The sequence below is a fragment of the Tupaia chinensis genome, unplaced genomic scaffold, assembly GCF_000334495.1.
Source record: "Tupaia chinensis unplaced genomic scaffold, TupChi_1.0 Scaffold000179_1, whole genome shotgun sequence".
Lineage (NCBI taxonomy): Eukaryota > Metazoa > Chordata > Mammalia > Scandentia > Tupaiidae > Tupaia > Tupaia belangeri.
In genome coordinates, this window is record NW_006159654.1 from 3,561,079 (window position 1) to 3,584,496 (window position 23,418).

Here is a 23,418-nt window from a genome sequence, read left to right on the forward strand (position 1 = left end):
ATTCATTCACTCACTTATTTTAAAATTTTATCTCTCTTTCTCTCTCTCTCTCTCACACACACACACACACACATACATACACAGAGAGAGAGAGAGAGAAAGAGAGAGAGAAAACGTGAAAAAGCAAGTCACCAGGTCCGGGACTCGAACTGTGGTCAGCTATGTGAGAGTGTCCAGAGCCTTAGCCACTATGCCATCTGCTGTCCCAGGTAAGTCAGTTTTTAAGTTAAAAATCAGAATGAATTGGGGCCAGCAGGTGACATGGTGAAGGCACTGAATGCCCACATGGCCAATACAGTTAAGTTTCTGGCACAGTGGCTTAAAAATCATGCCTGGCGCTGGGTGTGCATTTCCAAAATCCCTAGAGGAGAACGGAGAGGAAGAAACTGCAGCATGGCCATCCCCCTGGGGAGTTATTTCCCATTTTTACTCTCACCATCTCTCTCTCTCTCTCTCATCGAGCACATGTGCCCCATGGCAAAAAGCTATAGAAAAAAATTGAGTTATTTTGTCATAGAATTCAAAATTATACACATGAGAAAATTTAATTAGCTTCAGAATCTTAAAAATTGTTCACTATTAGCCTAAAAGTCCTTCTGATGTTGAAAATTTTGTTACGATTTGTGCTTCAAAACTCTGTAGTACAACTATTTCAGTTATATTAACCACTATTGTCTAAGGGTTACATCTTGGAGGAAGCCAGGCTTCTTCACCTTTAGTAAGGAGTTTCTGCTCCCCTAAATCTCTCCTCCTAGCTTCTACTACTACATAATGTATCACTCCAAAGCTTATGTTTTTTGTTTAAAGGTAACATTTATTTTAATTGCAGTTGTTAAGGTGTGGTTGTTGAGAGTGGGTATTTTATTTATTTATTTTTTCTTGCCAGAGAGAGAGAGAGAGAGAGAGAAAGCACACTTGCCTACCCACCCCAATATGATGTGACCATGCTGCAGTCTTTCTTCCTCCATTTCCCTATCCTGTCAGGATTTGGGGCACACAGGCACATGCGCTCGGCGTATTTTTCACATCACTGAAGCCAGGATTGCAACTGTGGTTGGCCACTGGGTCCCTATGCACGGCATTTAATCACTGCACTATGGGGCCAGTTCTCTTAGAGGTAACTTTTAACTCGGCATATAAATATTGTTCTCTATTATCCAAAGCTGTGCATTTTAATGATCAGTTAAATGTTAAGTAAGCTGTACTTTAAACATTTGCTCTTATCCAACTTTTATGAAGACAACAATAATCTCAGATCGGAATCAAATAAACTTCAGAACTCAGTTTGAGAGAAAAGGAAAAACTTTAGTTAAAATCTTTACAATAAAATAATTATGATTATAAATCTCTTTAGTTAAATATATACACATTGCATGGTATTTTAAAAAAGAATGGAAATGGATAAAGTTTTTCAGGCAAATCTAATGCACAAATACACCATCTTTTAGAGTATAATGTATGTCAGTTTAACATTCTTTAACAGCTGTGTCAGATAATGGCTCTGCTTTGTGCAAAACATGATAAGCAAAATTAAGAAAAATCTTGCAGAATTACTTTAGTTCCCCAAGGAAATTACTAAGAAAAAAAGTTAAAGAAAAAAGGTTGTACACTCAAGCTTGATTGTATACAGAGGCTAGAATGACCAGCACTGAAGTAATCCCCGTATCTGTTAAGTCCTTGGGTAGTTTTAGTCTGAAGTAAAAACGTGAAGTCCTAGCAATTGTGCTTTTATGCAGCCACGTGGCCAATAAGGTAGATGTTGTCGTAAAGGTGCCCTACAAAATCTTCACTAATGTTTTGAGCAGCACGGCGGGTATTTCGAATAAATTCTCTTTTTGACATTTTATTCTTCACATGAGGGCTAGTGAGGTCAATAGAAAGTAGAATCAAAGAGTAGCACAGTACATAGACAGCATCTGGAAGAGAAAAGAAACACTTCCAATTATGAGCTGGTTTAAAAAATATGATCCCAAAGGCATTTTATAAGGCAGAAATATTCACAATATTGAGGTAAGATCATAGCTAAACGTAGGGTTTCAATCCAGCCCAGCTGGCCTGGGACCTTCCAGTTTAGTATTGAAAGTTTTGCATCCTGGAAATCCTCCAGTCCTGGGACCGTTACTGTAACTGAATACTAATTCTTCAATTTAAAATAACTTTACAATTGTTTATACTGAAAACTCATTCTGTACTTGAAATTTTAGAACTGACTTTATTTTCATTTTTGCTTTCAGATGTAATATTTCCCCTCAAATATCTATGAAATAAATAAATAAATTTGTATGAAATATATCTGTATTATCAGTATATTTCTATCCCTATTCTAAAAAAACAGCAACGTATCTACATAAATGCTTATACAAAAGCCTGCCTGAATTTTGAAAGCATCTTAAATGACAAGAAAATACACTTGGTATTTGGTATTTGGTACTAGAAAATGTAAAAATCCATAAGATTATTAAATTATTATTTGTTCTTTAAATATCCATGGCATTTACATAATATTGGGTCAGCAGAAAAGACATATATTTTTATACGTTTTTCCATGCAAAAATGAGTCGTAAGTTTTCCAACCCAATAATTTCAAGGGTCAATCTTTAGGGAAAAGATTGCAATGCTTGAGCATCATGCAACAAATAATTTTATTCCTTATATATGCTCAGGGCAATATTTGATGTTTAATATTAATATTAAAATTAAAATTGGGACCAACAGTTGGCGTAATGGCTATGTTGCTGGACTCCTGCGTGGTTGACTGTGGTTTGAGTCCTGGACCCGGTGGCTTAAACTCACGCTGAGCACGTATGCATGCATGCCCAAGATCCTGAAAGAAGAATGGAGGAGAAGGGATTGCAGCGTGGCCATCCCCCCAGGGAATGACTTCTTGTTTTCTGTCTTTCTGTCTCTCTCTGTCTTTCTGGTGAGCACATGTGCACTATAGGAAAAACCTCTCCAAAAAAAAAAAAAAAAATTAAAATAGTAAGAAATATATTTGCTACTATAACATTTTTATTTTGGAACCCTACAGTCTTAAGAGAGCTAAGTTAAACATTATGTCTTGTAAAGCAGGTTCAACACATTTCACATCATAGGTAAATGTTTCGTAATCTCTGCAGCACGGCGGGTATTTCGAATAAATTCTCTTTTTTGATATGAACAGATTAAATAAAGCTATATCAAATTTTAATTTTAGAAATCTAGAAGGGGACCAGTATGTGGCAATGGATTCCCATATGGCTGACCATGATTCAGGTGTGGGCATGGAGGCTTGAAAATCACACTGGGTACATGTGCATGCATGCCCCAAATCCCAAGGAGAATGAAAAAGAGATTGTGGTGTGGCAATCCCTGCTTGAGGGTAAGGAGGTGATTTCTCACTTCCCCTTCTCTCTGTCTCTCTCTGTTAAATGCACATGCCGTATAGCAAAAACAAACAAACAAACAAACAAAAATCTAGAGGACACAGGCTATACTACACATGCACAAAAAACATATATGAAGGGTCTTCAAAACCTCATGAAAAATATGTATTATGAGAGAAAAAAACTGTATATACATTTAAAAAGTCTTTGTACCAAAATAAACCTATACTATTGTAACATATTTGACCAGTACTGAGGTTGAGGCAATAAGAAGGATAAGACATTAATTTGAAAGTGCCCTTATTATGAGAAACATGAACTCTGCTAAAAATAGATGCAAAGACAAACATCAAATTCTTGGTGAAACTTGGGTAGGAGAGTGGTAAAATCACTGATGCTTTATAAAAAGTTAATAGTGATAATGTCCCAAATAAATCAGCAGTTTACAAATTGATAACTTGTTTTAAGAGGGGATCAGACAATGTTGGAGATGATGCCTATAGTAGAAGGTCATCCACATCAATTTTGGAGGAAAATATTAATCTTGTTTGTGCCCTAATTGAAGAGGAATAACGACTAAGAGTAGAAACAAAGGCCAACACCTGACATCGTAATTGGTTTAGTTTACACAGTTCTGACTGAAAAATTAAAACCAAGCAAACTTTCTGCTTGATGGGGGCCCAAAGTTTTGCACCCAGATCAGCTTCAAATAAGAGCATAATTTTTAATGAAAACTTTAAAGAATTATTTTATTTATTTTTATCATTATTTAGTTTGATGAGAAAGAGAGAGAGAGAGGGATATAGAGAGAGAAAGTGAGAAAGCAAGCTGCCAGGTCCAGGACTTGAACTGTGGTCAGCCATGTGGGAGTCCAGCGCCATAACCATCATGTAACCTGTCAGCCTCTTTAAATGGAAATTTTAAACAAGTGGGATTAAGATTCTGAAGCTTTTTTTTTTTTTAAAGTGTTTTTTGCAATAGGATGTGTGTGCTCAACAGAGAGAGAGAGAGAGAGAGAGAAAGAGAGACAATGAGAGGGAAAGTGAGACATCACTCCCCAGGGGGAGTAACCACACAGCAATCCCTTCTCTTCCATTCTTCTCCTGGGATCTTGGGCATACACAAACATGCACCAGGTGTGATTTTTTTTTTAAGCTACTGGGTCCAGGATTCAAACCAAGGATGGCCATGTGGGAGTCCAGCAATGTAAACTTTATGCCATTTGCTGGCACCCTGAAGCATTTCTTGGAAAAATTATAACAGGAGATGGCACGTGGCTTTTCTAGTATAACCCTGAAAACCAAGCATGATCAAAGCAATGACTGCCATGGAGAGAAAAATGGTCTAAATAAAGCAAATCAGTCAAGAACAAAGGTCCTGGCAACAGTTTTGGGGATCCTCAAGGCATTTTACTTGTTGACTTTCTGGAGAGCCAAAGAATCGTAACATCTGCTTATTATGAGTGTTTCAAGAAAGTTAAGTGACGCTTTGGAAGATCTCCCAGGAAAGCGCCATCAGAGAACCCTTCTCCACCAGAACAAAGCTCCTGCTCATTCCTCCAATCAAACAAGGGTAATGATGGAGAGTTTCAATGGGAAAATCATAGGCATCCACCTCACAGTCCTGATTTGGCTATTTCTGACTTCTTTTTGGTTTCCTAATTATAAAAAAAACCCAACAAAACAAAACAAAACAAAACAACTTTAAAGGGCAGTGATTTTTCCTCAGTAATCAACATAAAAAAAAAAAAAGACTGCCTTGGCATGATTAAATTCTCAGGACCCTGATTCTGTAGGCATGGTCTAAATGGCTGGTATCACTTACCACTTAAATGTGATGGAGCCTATGTTGGGAAAAATAAAGTTTATATTCTTAATTTTTATCCATAATTTTATTTTCACAAACTTTGAAATCTGTCTCTCTATATATTTATTTACATACACACACTATAAAATTAGTTGTATTTAAATTATTTTCAGTAAAAAATGGTGTTAATTATGTGACATCTAGTTTACTAGAAGCTTTAAAAATAATTTTGCACATTTTCAATTAGATCAGTGAAATATTCAACACTAAAACAAGAATAATTTTAATGAACTATGTAGCTAAGTCTAACTTTCTTTCTAAAATACTTTAATTACCATGTACACAGCAGCTATGACAAACTATTCATTTTTTTCTAATGTGTATTTACTTATTTCTTCTGAGGGAGGGTGTGAGAGAGGAAAAAGGAGAGAGAGAAAGGGAGACACAAGCACTCCCAGAAGGTTCTTCATGCTGTGATCCCCCACCCCATCTCAGCCTGTCTAGATCACAGCTGTCTGTACATGCGCCTGGTATTCTCAGAGGTTCCAGGATATGACCCCAGGACCTTTCCCATAGGGGTACAGTTGTGTTACTGTTGTGCCACCTCCTAGTCTCTAAAGTATTCTTTCTTTTCTTTTTTCCAAGAATTATTTTATTTAACTTTATTACTTTTGATTTGACCAGAGAGGGACGGGGAGAGAGAGAGAGAGAGAGAGAAAATAAGCCGCCAGATCTGGGACTAGAACAGCAGTCAGCCATGTGGGAGTCCAGTGCCCTTACCCACTATGGCACCTGCTGGCCCCTGTCTAAAGTATTCTTTCTAAGCTCACACTAAATGATATATTACATAGAAGTAGCCCCACTACAAGCAGTAAAACAAGTATTTGTAATTATCAGAGGTGTTTTCCCCCACAATGAGGAAAATGTCTCATACACTACAATTTTTTTACCTGGAAAGGAGGGAGAGCGAGAAAGAGAAAGTAAAATACCATATGCATTCTTACCAGGACTAAGGCCAAGTTCTCGCATTAAATCAGGGTTACAAGCACAAAACCTATGTGAGAACTTTGTTATAAGAGTTTCAAGATATTCCCCACGCTCTTCAGGGGCATGGATATGACGAAAAAATTCTCTCAGTGCATTTGGCAAGAACTGATTTCTAAAATTATGCAAGGTTACGAGGTCGTCCAAGACATCTCTCCTAAAAAGAGAAAAAGGTAGCATTAGTTAAAGTTTTACTATGAAAAAGAGTGATAAGAAAAATCATGAACTGTCATTTTTTTGATACAAATACTTTATTAACAGACAAGCTAAACCTGTAAGATTATATATACCTCTTAAAATTAAAAAAAATCTAAGTATGATTACTTAAGAAGTGTAAACAATTGTGAAATCTTTTTTTTTTTTAGACAGATTTTTGCTATAGGGTGTATCCACTCGCTGGAGAGACAGATAAGACAGACAGACAGAAAGCGAGAGAAATCACTCCCACGGCAATCCCTTCTCCTCCATTCTCCTCTCAGGATTTTGGGCACGTACGCACATGTACACAGTGTGAATTTCAAACTGCCAGGTTTGGGACTTGAATCACGGTTGGTCATGTGGGAATCCAGTGATGTAACCATTATGTCACCTGCTGATCTCATTATTGTGAAATCTTTTATGAAAAGGTTACAACAAAACAAAATAAGGTTAAGTTAGCAATTCTACTTAAAAAATGAAAAAAATTTTGTACTATTAAAAAAGGCAGCTTTGGGTCAGTTGGTGGCATGGTGAAGGTGGCTGCATCCCACTTGGCCAGCTGTGCTGTTTGAGTCCTGGAACTGGAAGACATGCTAGATGTGAGTTCATGTATGGCCAAAACCCTGAGAAGAGAATGGGAGAGACAGGACTGCGGTGTGGCCATCCCCCCAGTGAGGATGCTTTCTCACATTCCTTCTTTCTCTCTCTCTTTCTCTGCAGGTACACATACATGCTCTACAGCAAAATTGAAAAGAAAAAAAAAAGGCAAAAAGGAAACTTCTTTGTTAGTATCTTCTTACTTAAATCCAAGTAGCACTAACATTCTTTATTTCTGTTTTAATTATGAAAGTTTTCAGCTACTGCACTAATTCACATCTCCAGAGGTAAAATCTACTTACATAGATTTAAAAAATGTCTACATGTACCACACAATGTTTTATAACTTCCTTTTTTCATATAATATATTGCTAACAACTTTCTGTATCTTTACACATAGATCTGCTTCAGTCTTTTTAATGTCTCCACAGTATCCCATCTTAGGGATGTAGCAATCTTATCAATACACAAATAATTTGCAATTACATAAATACTTTCGTTTGTATATATCTTTAAGCTTTTAATCAATAGCATTCTAGTATATAGTCATGCTTTATTAAAATACTTTCCAGTTCTTACTGAACTCAATCATTTTTTTATGATAATAATCTTCAATTTTTACCAACTGTTTATAGCAGAGATAAGCAAACAAGTTAGTGGGCATGCTGGCTGTTTTTATACATGAAGTTTTATTAGAACATACTAATACCAATTTTTTTACATATTGTACACGTCTGCTTCCACAACACAATGGCAGAGTTGTAAGCAGCTGCAACAGAGAGCATATGACCAGCAAAGCTTAAAATATCTAAACCAGAAAGATCTAGTTCTTAGGAAGAAAGCTGATTCCTTGGTACCCAGCACATAAGTACAAAATGTTGGGGCCAGCAGGTGGTGTAGTGGTTAAGGTGCTGGACTCCCACAGGGCGACTGTCGCTCAAGTCCTGACTCCAGCAGCTTGAAATTCACACTGGGCACATGTATGTACGTGTCCAAAATCCTGAGAGGAGAATGGAGGAGAAGGACTGCAGCGCAGCCATCCCTCTAGGGGGCAATTTCTCATTTTCTGTCTTTCTGTCTCTCATGAGCATGTGTGCTCCATAACAAAAATCTATCATGAAAAAAAAAAAAAGTTAATGCCACCATCTTTATGAAAGAAAATTTTTCTAATGAACAGTATTCTGAATCATAAACTCCTCAAAGACAAGGATTATATCTTAACCAATAATTTATGTACTCTTATTGTCTTGCAAAGTTTCCAGAATATGATGAGTATTTGCATATTATTGTTGAAAAATCCTGAGAAATAAAAAAGATTGAGAATTACAGTAAAAAGCAGACACTAGTATGAGATCTAAAATTTTAAAACGGTGGTTCAGGGATGTCACATCAAAATGTTGTCCCAATCTTTTTATGTCTATTAATAACTAGAATTAGAGTACAAGTAAATGACTAGCAAACCAAATAGCATACTAGCCATTATTTCTGTCTGTAAAATACATTATTAAAATGCCACATTTTCAGAATTCTCAAACTTGAACATGACACTTCTGTGTGGCATTTACCTGCAAATATATACACATCAAATGTTCCCAAATTTGTGGGTTTATAATTACAATTTGTATGAGATTTTTATATGAACAATTTTAGAATTTAGAGCTTTTGGTTATCTAAACAGTTAAATTAACTCCATTAAAAAGTCAGAGCTGTAGTTTCTGCAAAAATACTTGATGATCAAACTTGCAGTGCAGTGGTTAAGGGCTGTGCGTTGGGAGTTAGAAGCTATATGGCTGTCTGCGGTTCTTCTCTCAGTCACAGCAGCTTGAAAAATACTCTAGGCACACGTGCGTACATGCCCCAAATTCTGACAGGTTGGAGGAACACAGAAAAAATGATTGTGGTGTGACCATGCCCCACTAAGGGGGTTTTCTTTCTCTCTCTCTTTCACAAGCACACACATCCTCTGGCAATAAAAATACGTTGATTTGCTATTATGAAGATGTTGGGCTTCCATTTTTTGCGGGTATATAGTTTTTTTTTTGTACCCACAATGCCAACTTTTTCATCAGCATGTTAAAAGTCCACAGAAGAAATGATATGTAAGATACAGAAAACTTTTCCCTGTCATTACTCAGTTTTACAACTAGATAATTGCTATGTAGTGTAGTTTTCAAAGTTAACTTGTCAAAAGCATTACTTAACTCGTTTCTGATGACAACTTAATTTTTTTTTTTTTTTTACCTTTCATCAAGATAGATTCTCAGTTTTTTCCAGTTTAGTGTTCTTGTACAGAAGATAAACTTTGCTATTTCCTTGGGTGAATCATCTAGGATACCCTTGGACATAAAGTAGTTCACTCCCTAAGGCAGAAAAGCAAGTCAACATAAATAAAACCAATCCTTATTTATGAATTTTAACATATAGGCAATAGCAGTACAATAGCTCTAAATTCTTTCCAGCATTAATAGGCTTTTATAGTTGTATCATGCAAAATACAAGCTAGAACTTGAACTGAAACTATTATTTGTGGCTGATAGTTTACATGCAATGAAAAGTAGGAAATTCAAAGTTAAGACTCCTAAAGAAATCTTAATTTAATTTTTGACCTATTTCAGGTAAAACTATACAGAAGTATGGCTTAATTGCTGGAGGTGGGAGGAGATGCAGAAGAAACCACAATAAAGACTTTAAAATAAGCCTTGTAACAAAAACTTCTCCTGCCTAATAAAAAAACATGACTTCTTAAAGCTCAGGTACATACTCGCATATGTTTTTTGAAGAAGAAGAAGAAGTAGAAGGAGGGAGAGGGGGAGGGGAGGGAGAAGAGCAGGAGGAGGAGAAGAAGAAGAAGAAGAAGAAGAAACTCTAAATCAAAGACTAGTATTTTTTTTTTCTGGGAAAATAATAGTAAGTTATTTTACTTATAGTAGGCCCAGCTCTACAGTGGTTAAAGGGTTGAATTTAAGTATTGCTTCATTCTATGAGTCTAGCTACAATACACAAATGAGGTGAACATAGTATGACAAACAATTTCAATGGTTTTCGTAGGATTTATCTTTGAATTTCCTTTTCTCTGCATGCAAAGTTTTCCAGAGAAGCATTACCCATAAATCTGTACCTACTTTCATTTATAACAACAACCACAAACATCAACAAAATAATTAAATGCTGAAACCAGTATTCTCTCACATACATGGCAGTCACATTCAAATAGATGTCTTAGGTGGATTTGAATGTGTAGGTATTGAAATAAAAGGCAGGTTTGTTTATTTCAACTTGCAGTTATCCAGATACACACATTCCCATGAATGCTAATGTCTGGATACTAGCACACTGTGTGCAGTTAATTGGGAGAGAAAATGATGTATTATATACACAGAACATACTGTTTTCACACATAAATTCCTTCAGCATTTCTTTACTTTATAAGCACTTACATGGTACTCAGAAATGTTGCATGTATTAAGAATTTTAAAAGTTGGGAGAATTTGTATAAAAGACTCTTCAAGATGAAAACTTTGTCATAAAATTTCTGTATTAAAAAATTTAAAAAGCAACTTGGTAATGCTTTTGAAAGGCTATAATTACCTATAAAGTATAATTCTAATATAAGACTTTTTATATAACACTAACTTGGTAAGCAATCAGTATAATATCCTAACAGGTAAATTATATTTCATGCAAATTTTAATAGTACAAAAGGAATGCTAAGGCCCAGATTTTTAAAAAGTACATAAAAGAGAGCAGAGTGTGAAAACATGAATCTTGTCAACTCAACTGAAAGCCATATTTCAGACTGAATCCTGGATTTGGGGCTAGAAATTATGATATAATCAAGACTGAAAGCCAAAATATGTATTTATTTGGAATGACGCCCTCAGCAACTCCCTGAGGGGGCAAGAACTAAAGAAATATTAATGCTTGTTCCATCCTTTCCTCCATTAGTTTGAATAACGAGAGTTGACTGTATATTTAATTGATCAGCTTAGCAAAGGTTAAGTCCAATTTAATTGTTTCCAAAGTTCCTCGGATTAAAAAAATAATAAAAATTTAGAATCATTTCCAATGTTTAATTTTAATCAAAGTGAGTTTAAGATAAAAAATGTCAATTAAGTACTATTTAATAGATTCTTTATCCATAACTGAATCAGTATTTAATCCTAATTTTAAAAATTATGTAACATAAACAAACTCACTAATAATATCCATTAAATGGCATTTCTTAATAGTTATCTAACTACATGATACCAGCCATTTTAATATCATCTGATGCTACTTAGTTCTAAAATAACATTGATATTTGCTTCATGTAAGCATCACAATACGCTGTTGGTTCTTTCCTTTTTTATGGAACACGTGTTGTGAGAATTTAATATCTAATGCAACCCAAGTTCTACAAAATCAATCAAACACATAGGAATAAGCACATAAACAATCAAAGAGTTTTAAACTCAATCCTGAAAACTAAGAATATAGCTTGAAAGAAGCTAACCTTTTTGTTTTATAAAAAATGGAGAGGCATCAGTTTCAAGCTAGAATTTCTCTGGAGATAAAAAATTACTTTAGAAGGGCCATGAAAGTGAGTGGTAAAAAAAGACAACTTGGGACCAGACCATAATTGTCTCTAATAAGCAAGCTGGCAATGATCCAAATCCCTGGCTTTTTATGAAACAATGATATATATGTTTTAAAAAACACTGCCTGAGATCTGTTGAAAAACTGTATAGTTGCCTAATAAATGGTGTAAGTGTTTTTATTCTTTAACAAAGTTTTAGAAGAATGGTACAGAAAGATTCCTAAACTGGGAAGTATGTTAGTGATCTGTTAAGAATAAAACTCTCAGCGGTGTGTGTGCATGTGTGTGTGTGCAGGTGTGCACATCTTGCATAGTGCCTTACAGGTGAAGGAAGTCATGGACGCTAATATTAGTCTATACTGAGATTAATGCATGTTATATAAGAAGTGTTAAGGGATGTGGGCTAACAAAGAGAATGTTTAGGAAAAGGTTAAGACATCTGAAAGGCTGTGTCACAAGAAAAAGGAACAGACATTGTGTGTAGTTCTAGTGAAGATCTTAAGCTCTTTTTTTGGGCCATGGACCCTTTGGGAAGGCTATACAAGTTCTCCCCAGAATACTGGATGCATGCATTTTTAAAACTGACATTAAATACCTCCAGGTTAGAAATCTCTATGCTAGGTGCGTGAAGGCACACAGGCAGCATCAGTTATAGGCAGACAGGTTAGCACCTCCTAAGAAAGGGCATGTTTCCAACTACAGCTGAGTTGTTCAAAGACCAAGTCTATCACTTGTTTGGTTCAATTTTTTTTTTTTCCTTTTTCACATATCCAAAATAAGTATGAGCTTCAAACTACTACTCACTTTGTTTAAGCTATTTAAATTTTCACTCTCTTACACAAACTATTCTGTTCAACTTTTACAGTTATCTGAATTGTTGCAGTCATGGTGCCATTTTTTTTCAAGTGAGGAGAATTCGAAGACATTTTTGTTAGACAACTGACACAGATCATGATGGTGTCAGTCCTACAGAAGGCTATCTCCATAGGATAAAGATAAGCTCTTGTCAGCTGGAAGGAAACTACTGGCCAAAAAATAGTTTTAAAAGAAAATTATGGGAGGATAAATGAAATTCATATTATGAAAACACATTATGCCTCATATTTTGTTGGAAAATAAACTCATATATAATGTCTATGCAGCAGATTTTTTATTGCTAGAGGGCACATGCATTTGTCCCCATGGGACTTGGTCACACTACCATCCCTCCCCTCCATTTTTCATCCTGTCAGGGTTGGGGCACAAACACATGCCCCATATATATTTAAAGTCACCAGGGCCAAGATTCAAACTGTTGTCAGTCATGTAGAATTCAGCTCCTTTAACTACTAGTCTATGAGTCCAGTCCTATACTACAAATCTTAAACTTCCTAGTATTATGTCTTTCAGAAAGTATCCATTTGATTTTGTGCTTAGATATAAAAATGAATATTCAGACACTAGTTTATAAAAATGGTTATATATACATACATATGTATGTATATACATATATACACACACACACAAATATATCTATCTACTTTAAAGCTTTTCTAAAATATTATATCAAAACATATTATAATTATTTGCATATTTTTAAAATGCATTTTGTTGTTTGTTTTTGTTTTTGAGTGAGAGGAATAGTGATGTATTTTTGAGAGAGTTTTGTCTTTGGTGTCATAATCCTCTGTGCCAGTTTCTCAGTCAGAAAGCATTACAGGAGGGTACCATTGTACCTGGTATGTTCAGGGAGGTCTGGAAACTAAACCTGTGCCATTGTGGTAGGCCTGTCTACATATTCATTTAAAATACTGTAAACACAATGTACTATAAACAGGGTATTCAGTAACAGACACCGAGGTATTAAAAAAAGACTTTTGGGCTGCTTCCATAGCACGGCAGTTCTGTGCTATGCAGAGGGAGCCAGTTTGAATCTTGGCCCAAGTGGCTTAAAAACATGTCAGGCAGGTTGGGAACCAGCAGTTAGTATAATGGCTATGTCACTGGACTCCCATGTAGTCGACCGCAGTTCGCGTCCCGGACCTGGTAGCTTAAAACTCACGCCGGGTGCGTGTGCGTGCGTGCCCAAGATCCCGAGTGGAGAATGGAGGAGAAGGGATTGTGGCGTGACCATCCCCCCTGGGGGGTGATTTCTCGCTTTCTGTCTCTATGTCTCTCTGTCTGTCGGGCAAGCACACGCGCCCTATAGCGAAAACCTCTCAAAAAAAAACCAAGCAAAACAAAACATGTCAGACACATGCGCACATGCCTAAGATCCTGGCAGGATGAATAACTGGATACAGGAGGGATTGCTGTGATCAGGCCCCTTTACAGAGTGTGTTTTCTCTCTCTCTTAGGCCCTCTTATACTCTGGCATTGGAAGAAAGGGAGGAAGGGAGGAAGGGAGGAAGGAAGGGGCACTGTTGTTTTTAAAAAATTTAAAGTTTAGGGGTCAAGTAGGTGGTGTGGTGGTTAAGGCACTGGACTCCCCACATTGTAGATCGCAGTTTGAATTCCAGACCTGGTGGCCTGAAAATCATGCCACATATGTGTGAATGCATGCCCAAAATCCCGAAAGGAGAATGGAGAAGGAAAAAAAAAAGAAAATTTAAAATTTATTTGTGGCAAAGGGACAGGTACATAAATAACTAGAATATACATATATGACAAATCAATGTTATAAGGTGGTCAAGTAAAGCCTTAATGAATGGGTATGAAAATAAGTGTTTCAGTAGTTTAATGAAAGGAAATATCATCATGGAACAAGACATTTGGGTGAGGTTTCCTAGTAGAGATCAGGCTTTGAAGGAATGGTAGTGGTTTAGATAGCTCTGAAGGAGGAGAACACAGAGAGTATTTCAGTTAATATTGTACTAGGTCAGCACAAGCAGTAAAAGATAAAATGTAAGGCCACTTTCAAAAAAGAGGAAGAACTATTTCAGGTATGAGAGTAAGTCTGGAGCTAAACTATAGTAGAAACAGTGCTAAATTTTAGGATTTGAAGTTTATTCTTTATCTTATGTGTAACTTGAAGTCTTTTAACATGATGAAGAAATGGGTCTGCCATGTTAATTTGACAGTAATACAAACAGAAATAATTGACGTGAAATTTAGATAGTGGGTTACTACAACCATCCAGATCTGAACACATGAAAAAGCAGTAGAAATAGAAAGTAAATAACGTACTTGAAAAAAAAAATAAATGTCTACATGCTACATATATGAAAATAGAAGTGAGTGTGTTGATAACTATGCTGGTTTACAAGTCAAGGGACAATGACAACTGAAAGATAACTCAAGTTTTTAGTTCCAAAAGAGCAAGAAATGACTGACAAAAAATAATAGAAAAGAAATATAAGGTTTAAAGAGTCTTGATTTGAGGGGAACCAGCAGTTAGCGTAATGGCTATGTCGCTGGACTCCCATGTAGTCGACCTCGGTTTGCGTCCCGGACCCAGTGGCTTAAAACTCACGCCGGGTGCGTGTGCGTGCGTGTCCAAGATCCTAAGAGGAGAATGGAGGAGAAGGGATTGCGGCGTGACCATCCCCCCTGGGGGGGGTGATTTCTCGCTTTCTGTCTGACAATGACAACTGAAAGATAACTCAAGTTTTTAGTTCCAAAAGAGCAAGAAATGACTGACAAAAAATAATAGAAAAGAAATATAAGGTTTAAAGAGTCTTGATTTGAGGGGAACCAGCAGTTAGCGTAATGGCTATGTCGCTGGACTCCCATGTAGTCGACCTCGGTTTGCGTCCCGGACCCAGTGGCTTAAAACTCACGCCGGGTGCGTGTGCGTGCGTGTCCAAGATCCTAAGAGGAGAATGGAGGAGAAGGGATTGCGGCGTGACCATCCCCCCTGGGGGGGGTGATTTCTCGCTTTCTGTCTCTATGTCTCTCTCTGTCTGTCTGGCGAGCGCATGCACCCTATAGCAAAAATCTCTCAAAAAAAATAAAAAAGAGTCTTGATTTGAAGGAAATAGTGATAAGTTTTGTATTAGAAATGCTGAATTTTAAGTGATGACAGATATAGCTAGAAAGACATAGTAAGCTGTTGGCAATTAGGAAAAAAGTTAGGGTTCAAGGATTGTAACAAGAAAGATCAATGAGAGAATAGGTAAGGAAGAGAATAATAGTGTAATACTCCAGAGGCCCAGAGCCTTTGAGATTTAAAGATGAAAGGGGTGTATAATGCAATTACACAGTATAATTGAAAGAGCATAACTTTCAGAAGGACCAAACCATGGCTCTACCACTTAATAATGATGTGATCATAACTGGTTTACTCAACTGTCTCAGCCTCAGCTTTCTAAACAGTAAATGTCTTGGATGGCCAATGTGAAGATATAAAAATACCTGGCAAAAGGAACCAGTTAGTTTCCTTTTACTTTTAGGTAGGTCAGGAGACTAAAATGGGAAAAAAGGTCACTAGATTTGGTGACTGGGAGAAAAGCAAAGAGTGACGTTCAAAAGGTCTCCTTCGAGTGAAAAGTCCAAGCCCAAATCAGCAAGGAATGAGTTCCAGGTAAGTAAACTGAATATTGCCCACTCGCTTGAGTACAAAGGAAGAAAAACCAAATGGCAAAATTAAAGGGCAACATAACAAAAGAAGTTTCTGTCTCCCCACCCTAAGATAAATTTGACCCTACGCATGCAAGAAGGCAAAGAGAAAGTCAATAGAGAGAGGAAAAAGACAGAAATGCAAGAGAATGGTTTCACTGCTGAAGCAGCAAAGCAGACAAAAAAGTGTCAGGGAAAAGACTGAAAATGCAGCTAGAGTTTCCAACACTAAGCCTTGAGGACAGGACGGTAGCACTGATTTACACAGGTAATATTAAGAAAGTAAAAAGTAGAAAACTGAGCACACTTCACTTTCCTTCTTACGGAGGACTTAACCACTGTGTAGAGATCAGAGATAAGTGCTGATTTAAATTCTCAAGCCAAGTGGTAAAGATGTTTCCTAGCGATGGTGTGGGTGTGTATGTAATGCACCAGGAACAAACTAAAGGGGTTCCAAGCAGCAAGGAGAGTCCAGACGCTGTTAGTGTAAATTAATTCCATGCCATGCAAAATTAAGAAAAAAACTACCATATGTCCATTCAGATCCAGTAGATACATATTTGGGAATGGTGTGAATTTTAGAAAACTAGGCATACAAAACCAAAGAAAGAAGTACTGACTACTGGTACCAAAAGTACTGGCCATTGGAACAGATATCTGGCAGAAACACTGTGCGACAGTTAGTCCGAGTAAATCACTATTAAAATTAAACAAAATCATTACATATTAAGGACTGTAGTTAATTTGTTTTTTTAAAGAATGGCTTAGTAAAGAGATTTAGAAAAAAATTTGATATTGCTCGATTTGTTCCAGTTTGTCCGTGAATACAAAGTAAAATCAGGAGCACAGCTACTACTTTTCAAGTAATAAACCTGTCCCTAGAGTATTATATAATAGAAGGCAAACTGTACACCGCATTTAATTTTCTCTTTAAAAGAACTTTGAAGACTTAAAATAATATATATCCTGGCCCAGACATGGTAGCATGTGCTACTAAGATGCTAATACCCTGCAGGCAGGATCACATGGGAGGCTCAGGTTCAATTCCCAGTCCAACTTAAAGCCAGGAGTAGTGGTGTGTGCCCACTAGGCTGAGGCAAGAGGATCATGAGCTTGAGGCCAGTCTGGACAACAGAGCAGGACTGTCTGAAAGAGCTGTGTGTGGTGACATGTACCTGTGGTCCCAGCTATTTAGAAGGCTAAGGCTAGAGTATTGTAACAGTGAGATCTGCTTTCAAAAAATTCTTAAATTTCAGTAACAAACATTTATAAAATAAAATAGTTTCATCTAGATTTCTAACTTTTCATTCAATAGAAACATGGATATTAGTTTTCAAGTATATATTTTAACCAGCTGAAATGAATGAGTGAAATTTAAACTGAAATGCAGCATTCACACTGAAAGCAATGTAATCATTAAGAGATACAATATAGTTTATGAAATTTTACTCTCTGGATTGTAAAAAATAATTAGCACTTTAGAAGGTCAAATGGGAATATTCCCATTGTCTGGTCTGAAAATAGCAGCAATGATTAAGGTCACTGTTTTGATACTATTCTTTACTACAGTGCTTCCCGAATTGCTGGGGTAAATATAAAACCTATTCATTTATTCCAGCAGAATAAACAATAAAAATAAATAATTCCAGTTATTCTCCCTATTTAATCAGAGAACATGTGTCCTGCAGTTAAGGAGAGAAAATCCCTCACAAAACTTGAATGGCTGAGAATAATTTATATGGGGATATTTATTCTCCAAATTAAAAACAAAAACAAAAACAAAAAACAATATCACCTTGCCTTTGAACTGTGGTTAAAAAAATGCAGATTTCTCAATGAGAAAAATTTAAGACTAGGTATTTGTTTTCATCCTGTCATTTCATTTCCTTTACTAAATTCTGTTGTTTGCCTTCTGTAAGTTTCCATGCCTTGCTCCTATATTTAATGCTGACCTTTAACATGTAACTTCAGAAATGTCACACATTTGTTGTATTAATGATATTTTTAAATTGTCCCCTATATATTACAACTGTTATTCTCAATCTAGTCACTGGATTCAAAGACTAACATATAAACTACACTGAGGTTTTTAATGTTGTCTTAGGTAGAAAGATGATTGTATAAAAGTAATGTTTTCCCATTCTTGATGTACCCATAACTAAGACATTCATGGTACTTGACAGAAGCCCCTGTGTTACACAGAACTAAGTGGAAAGAGGGTAATGAAAATTGAGCAGGAAATGTAAAGATGATTCTGTTGTCAGTTTGAAGTCTAACCTGCAGACTGTAATCACCTCTCTTCCTAGAACAGAGTGCACACACGATCAACATTCCCTTGGGAGAAGTAGTACTTGTGAAGAGAAGGGAGAGGGCCAATATTCTGCAGCCAATTCCATCTGATAAGCTACTGGAATGAATCATCACAATGTAACATCACATTTTGTTTGGAAGAAAAGAAGACTCGCCTTGTTCAGTTTTGACTATAGAATATAGGATTAAATCAGTTTATTTGTAGACATTTGAACTGGCAAGAATTTCAGCTCCTCAGAACAATCTGTGGAAGACTTTTCAGTACATTAAAGTGCAAGATGCTGAGGAAATTGCTAAGAGCTGTCACATACACAATCTTAAGTTACTTCTAGATAGAAGATGTGAACAGGAAACTTCACGTAAAGAAGATACAGTTAGGGGAAATTATAATTAAAAGTGGAAAATCCCTTCTCCAATACTGTCCAGAGAAAATGGAGGAGGAACAAGACAGTTCTGAGTATTTCTTTTGAGAGGTGTTTTTGTTTTTGTTTTTGTTTTTGCTATAGGGCGCATGCGCTTGCCAGACCGACAGAGAGAGACAGAGAGACAGAAAACGAGAAATCACCCCCCAGGGGGGATGGTCACGCCACAATCCCTTCTCCTCCATTCTCCTCTCGGGATCTTGGGCACACACGCACAAGCGCCCGGCGTGAGTTCTAAGCCAGGATGCGAACCGCGGTCGACTACGTGGGAGTCCAGCGACATAGCCATTACAAGCTAACTGCTGGCTCCCAGTTCTGAGTATTTCTTAAGAGAAAAAGCAAGACCAGATAAAATAACATTGAACCAGATTATCTGAAGTTTGAAATAAATAACTAAAAGCCCCTATTAATTAGTGCTAATAGTCTCAAACAGGGATATACACCTCTTCTATCTAAAATCTGTTTCTAAATTGAAAAAAGAAAGCATTCTAATTAAAATATGGAGAAAGTGACACATTTAAACACTGATAACAGCAAATTTAGAATAAAAATCACACCCAAATACTGCATTTGCAATGTGCATATATATTTAAGTGAGTGACTGATAAATAAAGATAAAGTTTTACCCTATTACGTAGATTCTAGTATGTACATATATTTTTGTAGCTCTGGGAGAAAAAAGCCATAGATAAGCAGAGAAGCCAGATGGGAGTTAAATGGTAGTTTCGCTGCAAGTACATGTGTATACTTATTCATATAATGAAAGTATGTGTTCATCTTATTACCATTTCAGCAAAGACACATATTTAATTCTAACACAATTTTGGCCCCCTAACTTTGTTTAAAAGGTTATCAAAAAGACTAAGCAGTGTCATTGAAACAAAATGTTATTCTACACGTGAAAGATTGTTCATCACATGGCAAGAAGTGCAGTTTAAGGGAAAGGGGTATCACCAAAGCTTGGAGATACTGGTGTGACAAATACATATCTCATGACGACTACTACTGATCTGATGTGTCATAGTCATCTACTAGAAACCAAAAGTTCCAGAAGGAGAATCCCAAGGCCCAGAGCAGTACGTGGGTATAAGTTGCTATAGTAGTGCCTCTAATACACCGAGCTACATTTTGGTGAGCACTTTGAGACACTAAGCATTTAACACCTTTATTTAATTTCACAACAGCACCATGTTACAGGTATGAGTACTGTCCTCATTTTACAGATGGGGAAACCGAAGCACAGAGAGGCTAGATAACATGCCCAAAGTCAAAGTCCCATAACTAGTAAGTGGTGGGGATAATAAATATTATCATATTAATGTAACAATAAATATTTGAATCTATGTAACAAAGCTTACAACTGATTTCAAAAGAAGCTGAACACTTTTAAGGATTATATAATTCAATTAAGGAGAAAAGAAGAAAATAATACAAAACACCCACCCTCCCCTAAAATCTATGAGTTGGATCAAATATGAAGGATGGATAAAACCCTAGTGTACCTTGACAGTGTCTCAATTTTTAAATTCTCAAATGTTAGTCACCAGTTCAATTAGTCACAAGGAGTAAATGTTGTATCACTCAATGTTGTATTAAACTGCCAGTGGCCAAAATTGGTTCACAAAAATCTTAAGACTTTAATTATAACAAGGGCATCTCTTCTGCCTTTTTACATAAAGAAGAAAATGTTAAATAATTTTATGAATAAATTTACAGTGCAGTTAAAATGAATTTAACATAGCATTGTTCTCTTTATTCTCCCGTATTTTAAAAGCTGTCATGAATTTAATGGTATCAATAATTGATGACACCCAAGAGTTGAAGAAATATTGCTGTTTAGATTTCATTTATTTTTTTCAAATGGCCACTTATTTCTTTCATATGCAAATAGCAGGCAGAGTTAGACAAATACCACTCCAACAGGGTCCTGAAACTATGATCCATCCTTAGCCTCAGCCAGCCCTGCATGATGGGACTGTGCATGGGCCAGGCACACTCAAGGAGGTGTCTGGACACGAACCCCGTACCTTGTCATGTGGGTCAGTCTTGGGTCACATTTGACTGCTTCACTACCAAACTGCCCCGGTCCTTTAGATTTCTTTTAGAGCACTCGTATTTTGGAATGATATCTACTGTGACATTGGTTGCAGTTATTGCTAGATATAGGGGAAGACATGTATAAGAGACAACCACCCTGAAAATTATAGCTAAGAACTTAAATCTAGAAAGTTATACAAAGTTTCACTGAAACTGTGATCACATCAGATAAGGGAAAATATTTTGGAGGTATCCAGGTAGTAAGGTAGGGTAAAATAGGAAATGAAAGGCAAAAATTCGTCTCTGAAATATAATTAGAATACTGAATGTAACACTGCCAAGTCTCTAGGTACATTTATTTAATTTAGCCACAAAAGTGAAATTCAAACCAAGAAAAAAATCTTGCCCATTTCAGTATTTCACATTTATTTTTAATGTTTTTGCCACAGGGCATGTGTGCTCACCAGAGAGAGACAGAGAGAGAAAATGTGAGAAATTGCCCCTCAGGGGAGATGGCCACGCTGCAATCCCTTCTCTTCCATTCTTCTCTCGGGATCTTGGCACACACACACATGTGCCTGGTGTAAGTTTTAGCCACCAGGTTTGGGACTCGAACCGCGGTCAACTACATGGGAGTCCAGCAATGTAGCCATTATGCTATCTGCTGGTCTGTGCAAATTCCTTCTTCTACATTCTCCTCTCAGGATTTTGGGCATAGGCACACATGTCCAGAGTGATTTTTAAGCTGCTGGGTCTGGGACACAAATTAGTTTACCTTGTGGGAATCCAGCACTTTAACCACATGAAACACTAGCTCTAGTATTTCACATTTTCAAATGTGAAATTTAAAAATGAGTCCTGACTCAACACAATATCCACTAATTTCAGTTAATTTTTACCCCAGACAATTCACACAATAAGATAACAAATTAATATCGACCATAGCATATTGAGGAAAATGATAGCAAAATGCATGGGGTGGTTTGATTGATGAATTCTTAAGAAAGAACTGATACAGTGGTATTAGAAAAAACTCCAAGACATCTCTTGAGTTCCACCTATGTCATTCTCTTTTTTCCTTACCATGTAGTAGTAACTATTTCTCTCTGGTAATTAGGTTGAAGCACAACATAACTACCTCCCCTAATACTATGTATGTATATATGTATGTATGTATGTATGTATTTTTCTTTTTCTCTCTTTGCTCCATGGCAGGTAGACCTAAAATGTTAAGAAGGTAGTGTCATCTACCATTTCAAATTGTTGTACCTCTGGTATCAATATTTATTTTAGGTACTAAGGCCTCTAGTCCAGCCAAAACCAGAAATAAGGAGGCACACATTTCACAAGTGAGTCACTAGTTAAAACAGTGTGACACTTGCTTGGGTCCCTGCCCAGAGGTAATTTCCTTCTTTTCATTGCTTCTATTATCTTAGCAGTAGTTCCTGAATCCCATCTAAGCCAATCACATATAATTCTCTTCTCTTCTCTTCTCTTCTCTTCTCTTCTCTTCTCTTCTCTTCTCTTCTCTTCTCTTCTCTTCTCTTCTTTCTCTTCTTCTCTTCTCTTCTCTTCTCTTCTCTTCTCTTCTCTTCTCTTCTTTCTCTACTGGTCTAGAAGTGTTCATGCGATTTGCTCCATTCAGGAAGAAGTGAACAGAATATACAAAGCCTTCTGAAAAAGACCATTTTCTCTTAATAAGTGTAAGAGTATGAGGAAAGACTCTTTTGCCCCAACTTTCTTTGGGTTGGGAACATTATTGTATAAAAATGTGGTATTTTGGGGCTGGCAGGTGGCATAGTGGTTAAGGGCACTGGACTCCCACATGGCTAACCATGGTTCCCAGGCCTGGTGGCTTGCTTTCTCACTTTCCATCTCTCTTTCTCTCTCTTTTTTTCCTCTCTCTCTGTCCCTATCTGGTCAAATAAAAGTAAAAATAATAAAAAAATTAAAGAAAATAACTCTTTTTAAAAAATGTGGAATTTTGCAACAGTAGTCATCCTGCTATCAAGAGAGGGCAAGAGTCAACACACTGAGGGTCCATCATTGTGTCACTAAAATAACTCTGAGATCCCCACCTCTGAGACACATGAAGTAAACAACTGTACACAGTTTAAGTCACTTTTACTAGGTCATCAGGAAAGTAATGATGTATGTTTTTCTATGTAAAAACTGCATTATGACTTTCCCAATGTCCCAATAGTTTAGGCTCTCTATTTCTTTTAGCCAAAAAGATCCTAGTTGACACAGGAAGAAGTGGATATTGCAAGTAGCAGATCATAAAATGTGACACTGGTTGAGTGAAGCAGCATAGTGAAGGGCACGGAAGACTCAATTATTCCTAGACAGATTTTGGTTTGTATCATAGTAAAGAGTTAGGCATTTGAGTTTATCTTTCTTTTTCTTTATGCTATTAGGCATTGTTCAAAGTATATGCATCTTATGGTCAGCTTGGATCATATTCCACTAAATACAACTTAAGTTAATTCTCAAGAGATTGATCCACTTTTAGTAGAAAGATAAAATCAAG

At 36.6% G+C, this 23,418-nt stretch overlaps 1 protein-coding gene across 1 annotated transcript in view; it reads right to left on the bottom strand.

The window, feature by feature from the left end:
• Positions 1-1,562: 1,562 nt before the first annotated feature.
• FBXO8 (F-box protein 8) overlaps positions 1,563-23,418 on the bottom strand; it is a 47,544-nt gene continuing 25,688 nt past the window's right edge. Inside the window, exons 4-6 of the mRNA XM_006146468.3 lie at positions 9,249-9,367; positions 6,173-6,369; positions 1,563-1,916 (exon numbers count right to left, since the gene is read on the bottom strand). Coding sequence (XP_006146530.1) covers positions 1,729-1,916; positions 6,173-6,369; positions 9,249-9,367 — 504 coding nt within the window. The 3' untranslated portion in view covers positions 1,563-1,728. The remainder of the gene's footprint in view (positions 1,917-6,172; positions 6,370-9,248; positions 9,368-23,418) is intronic.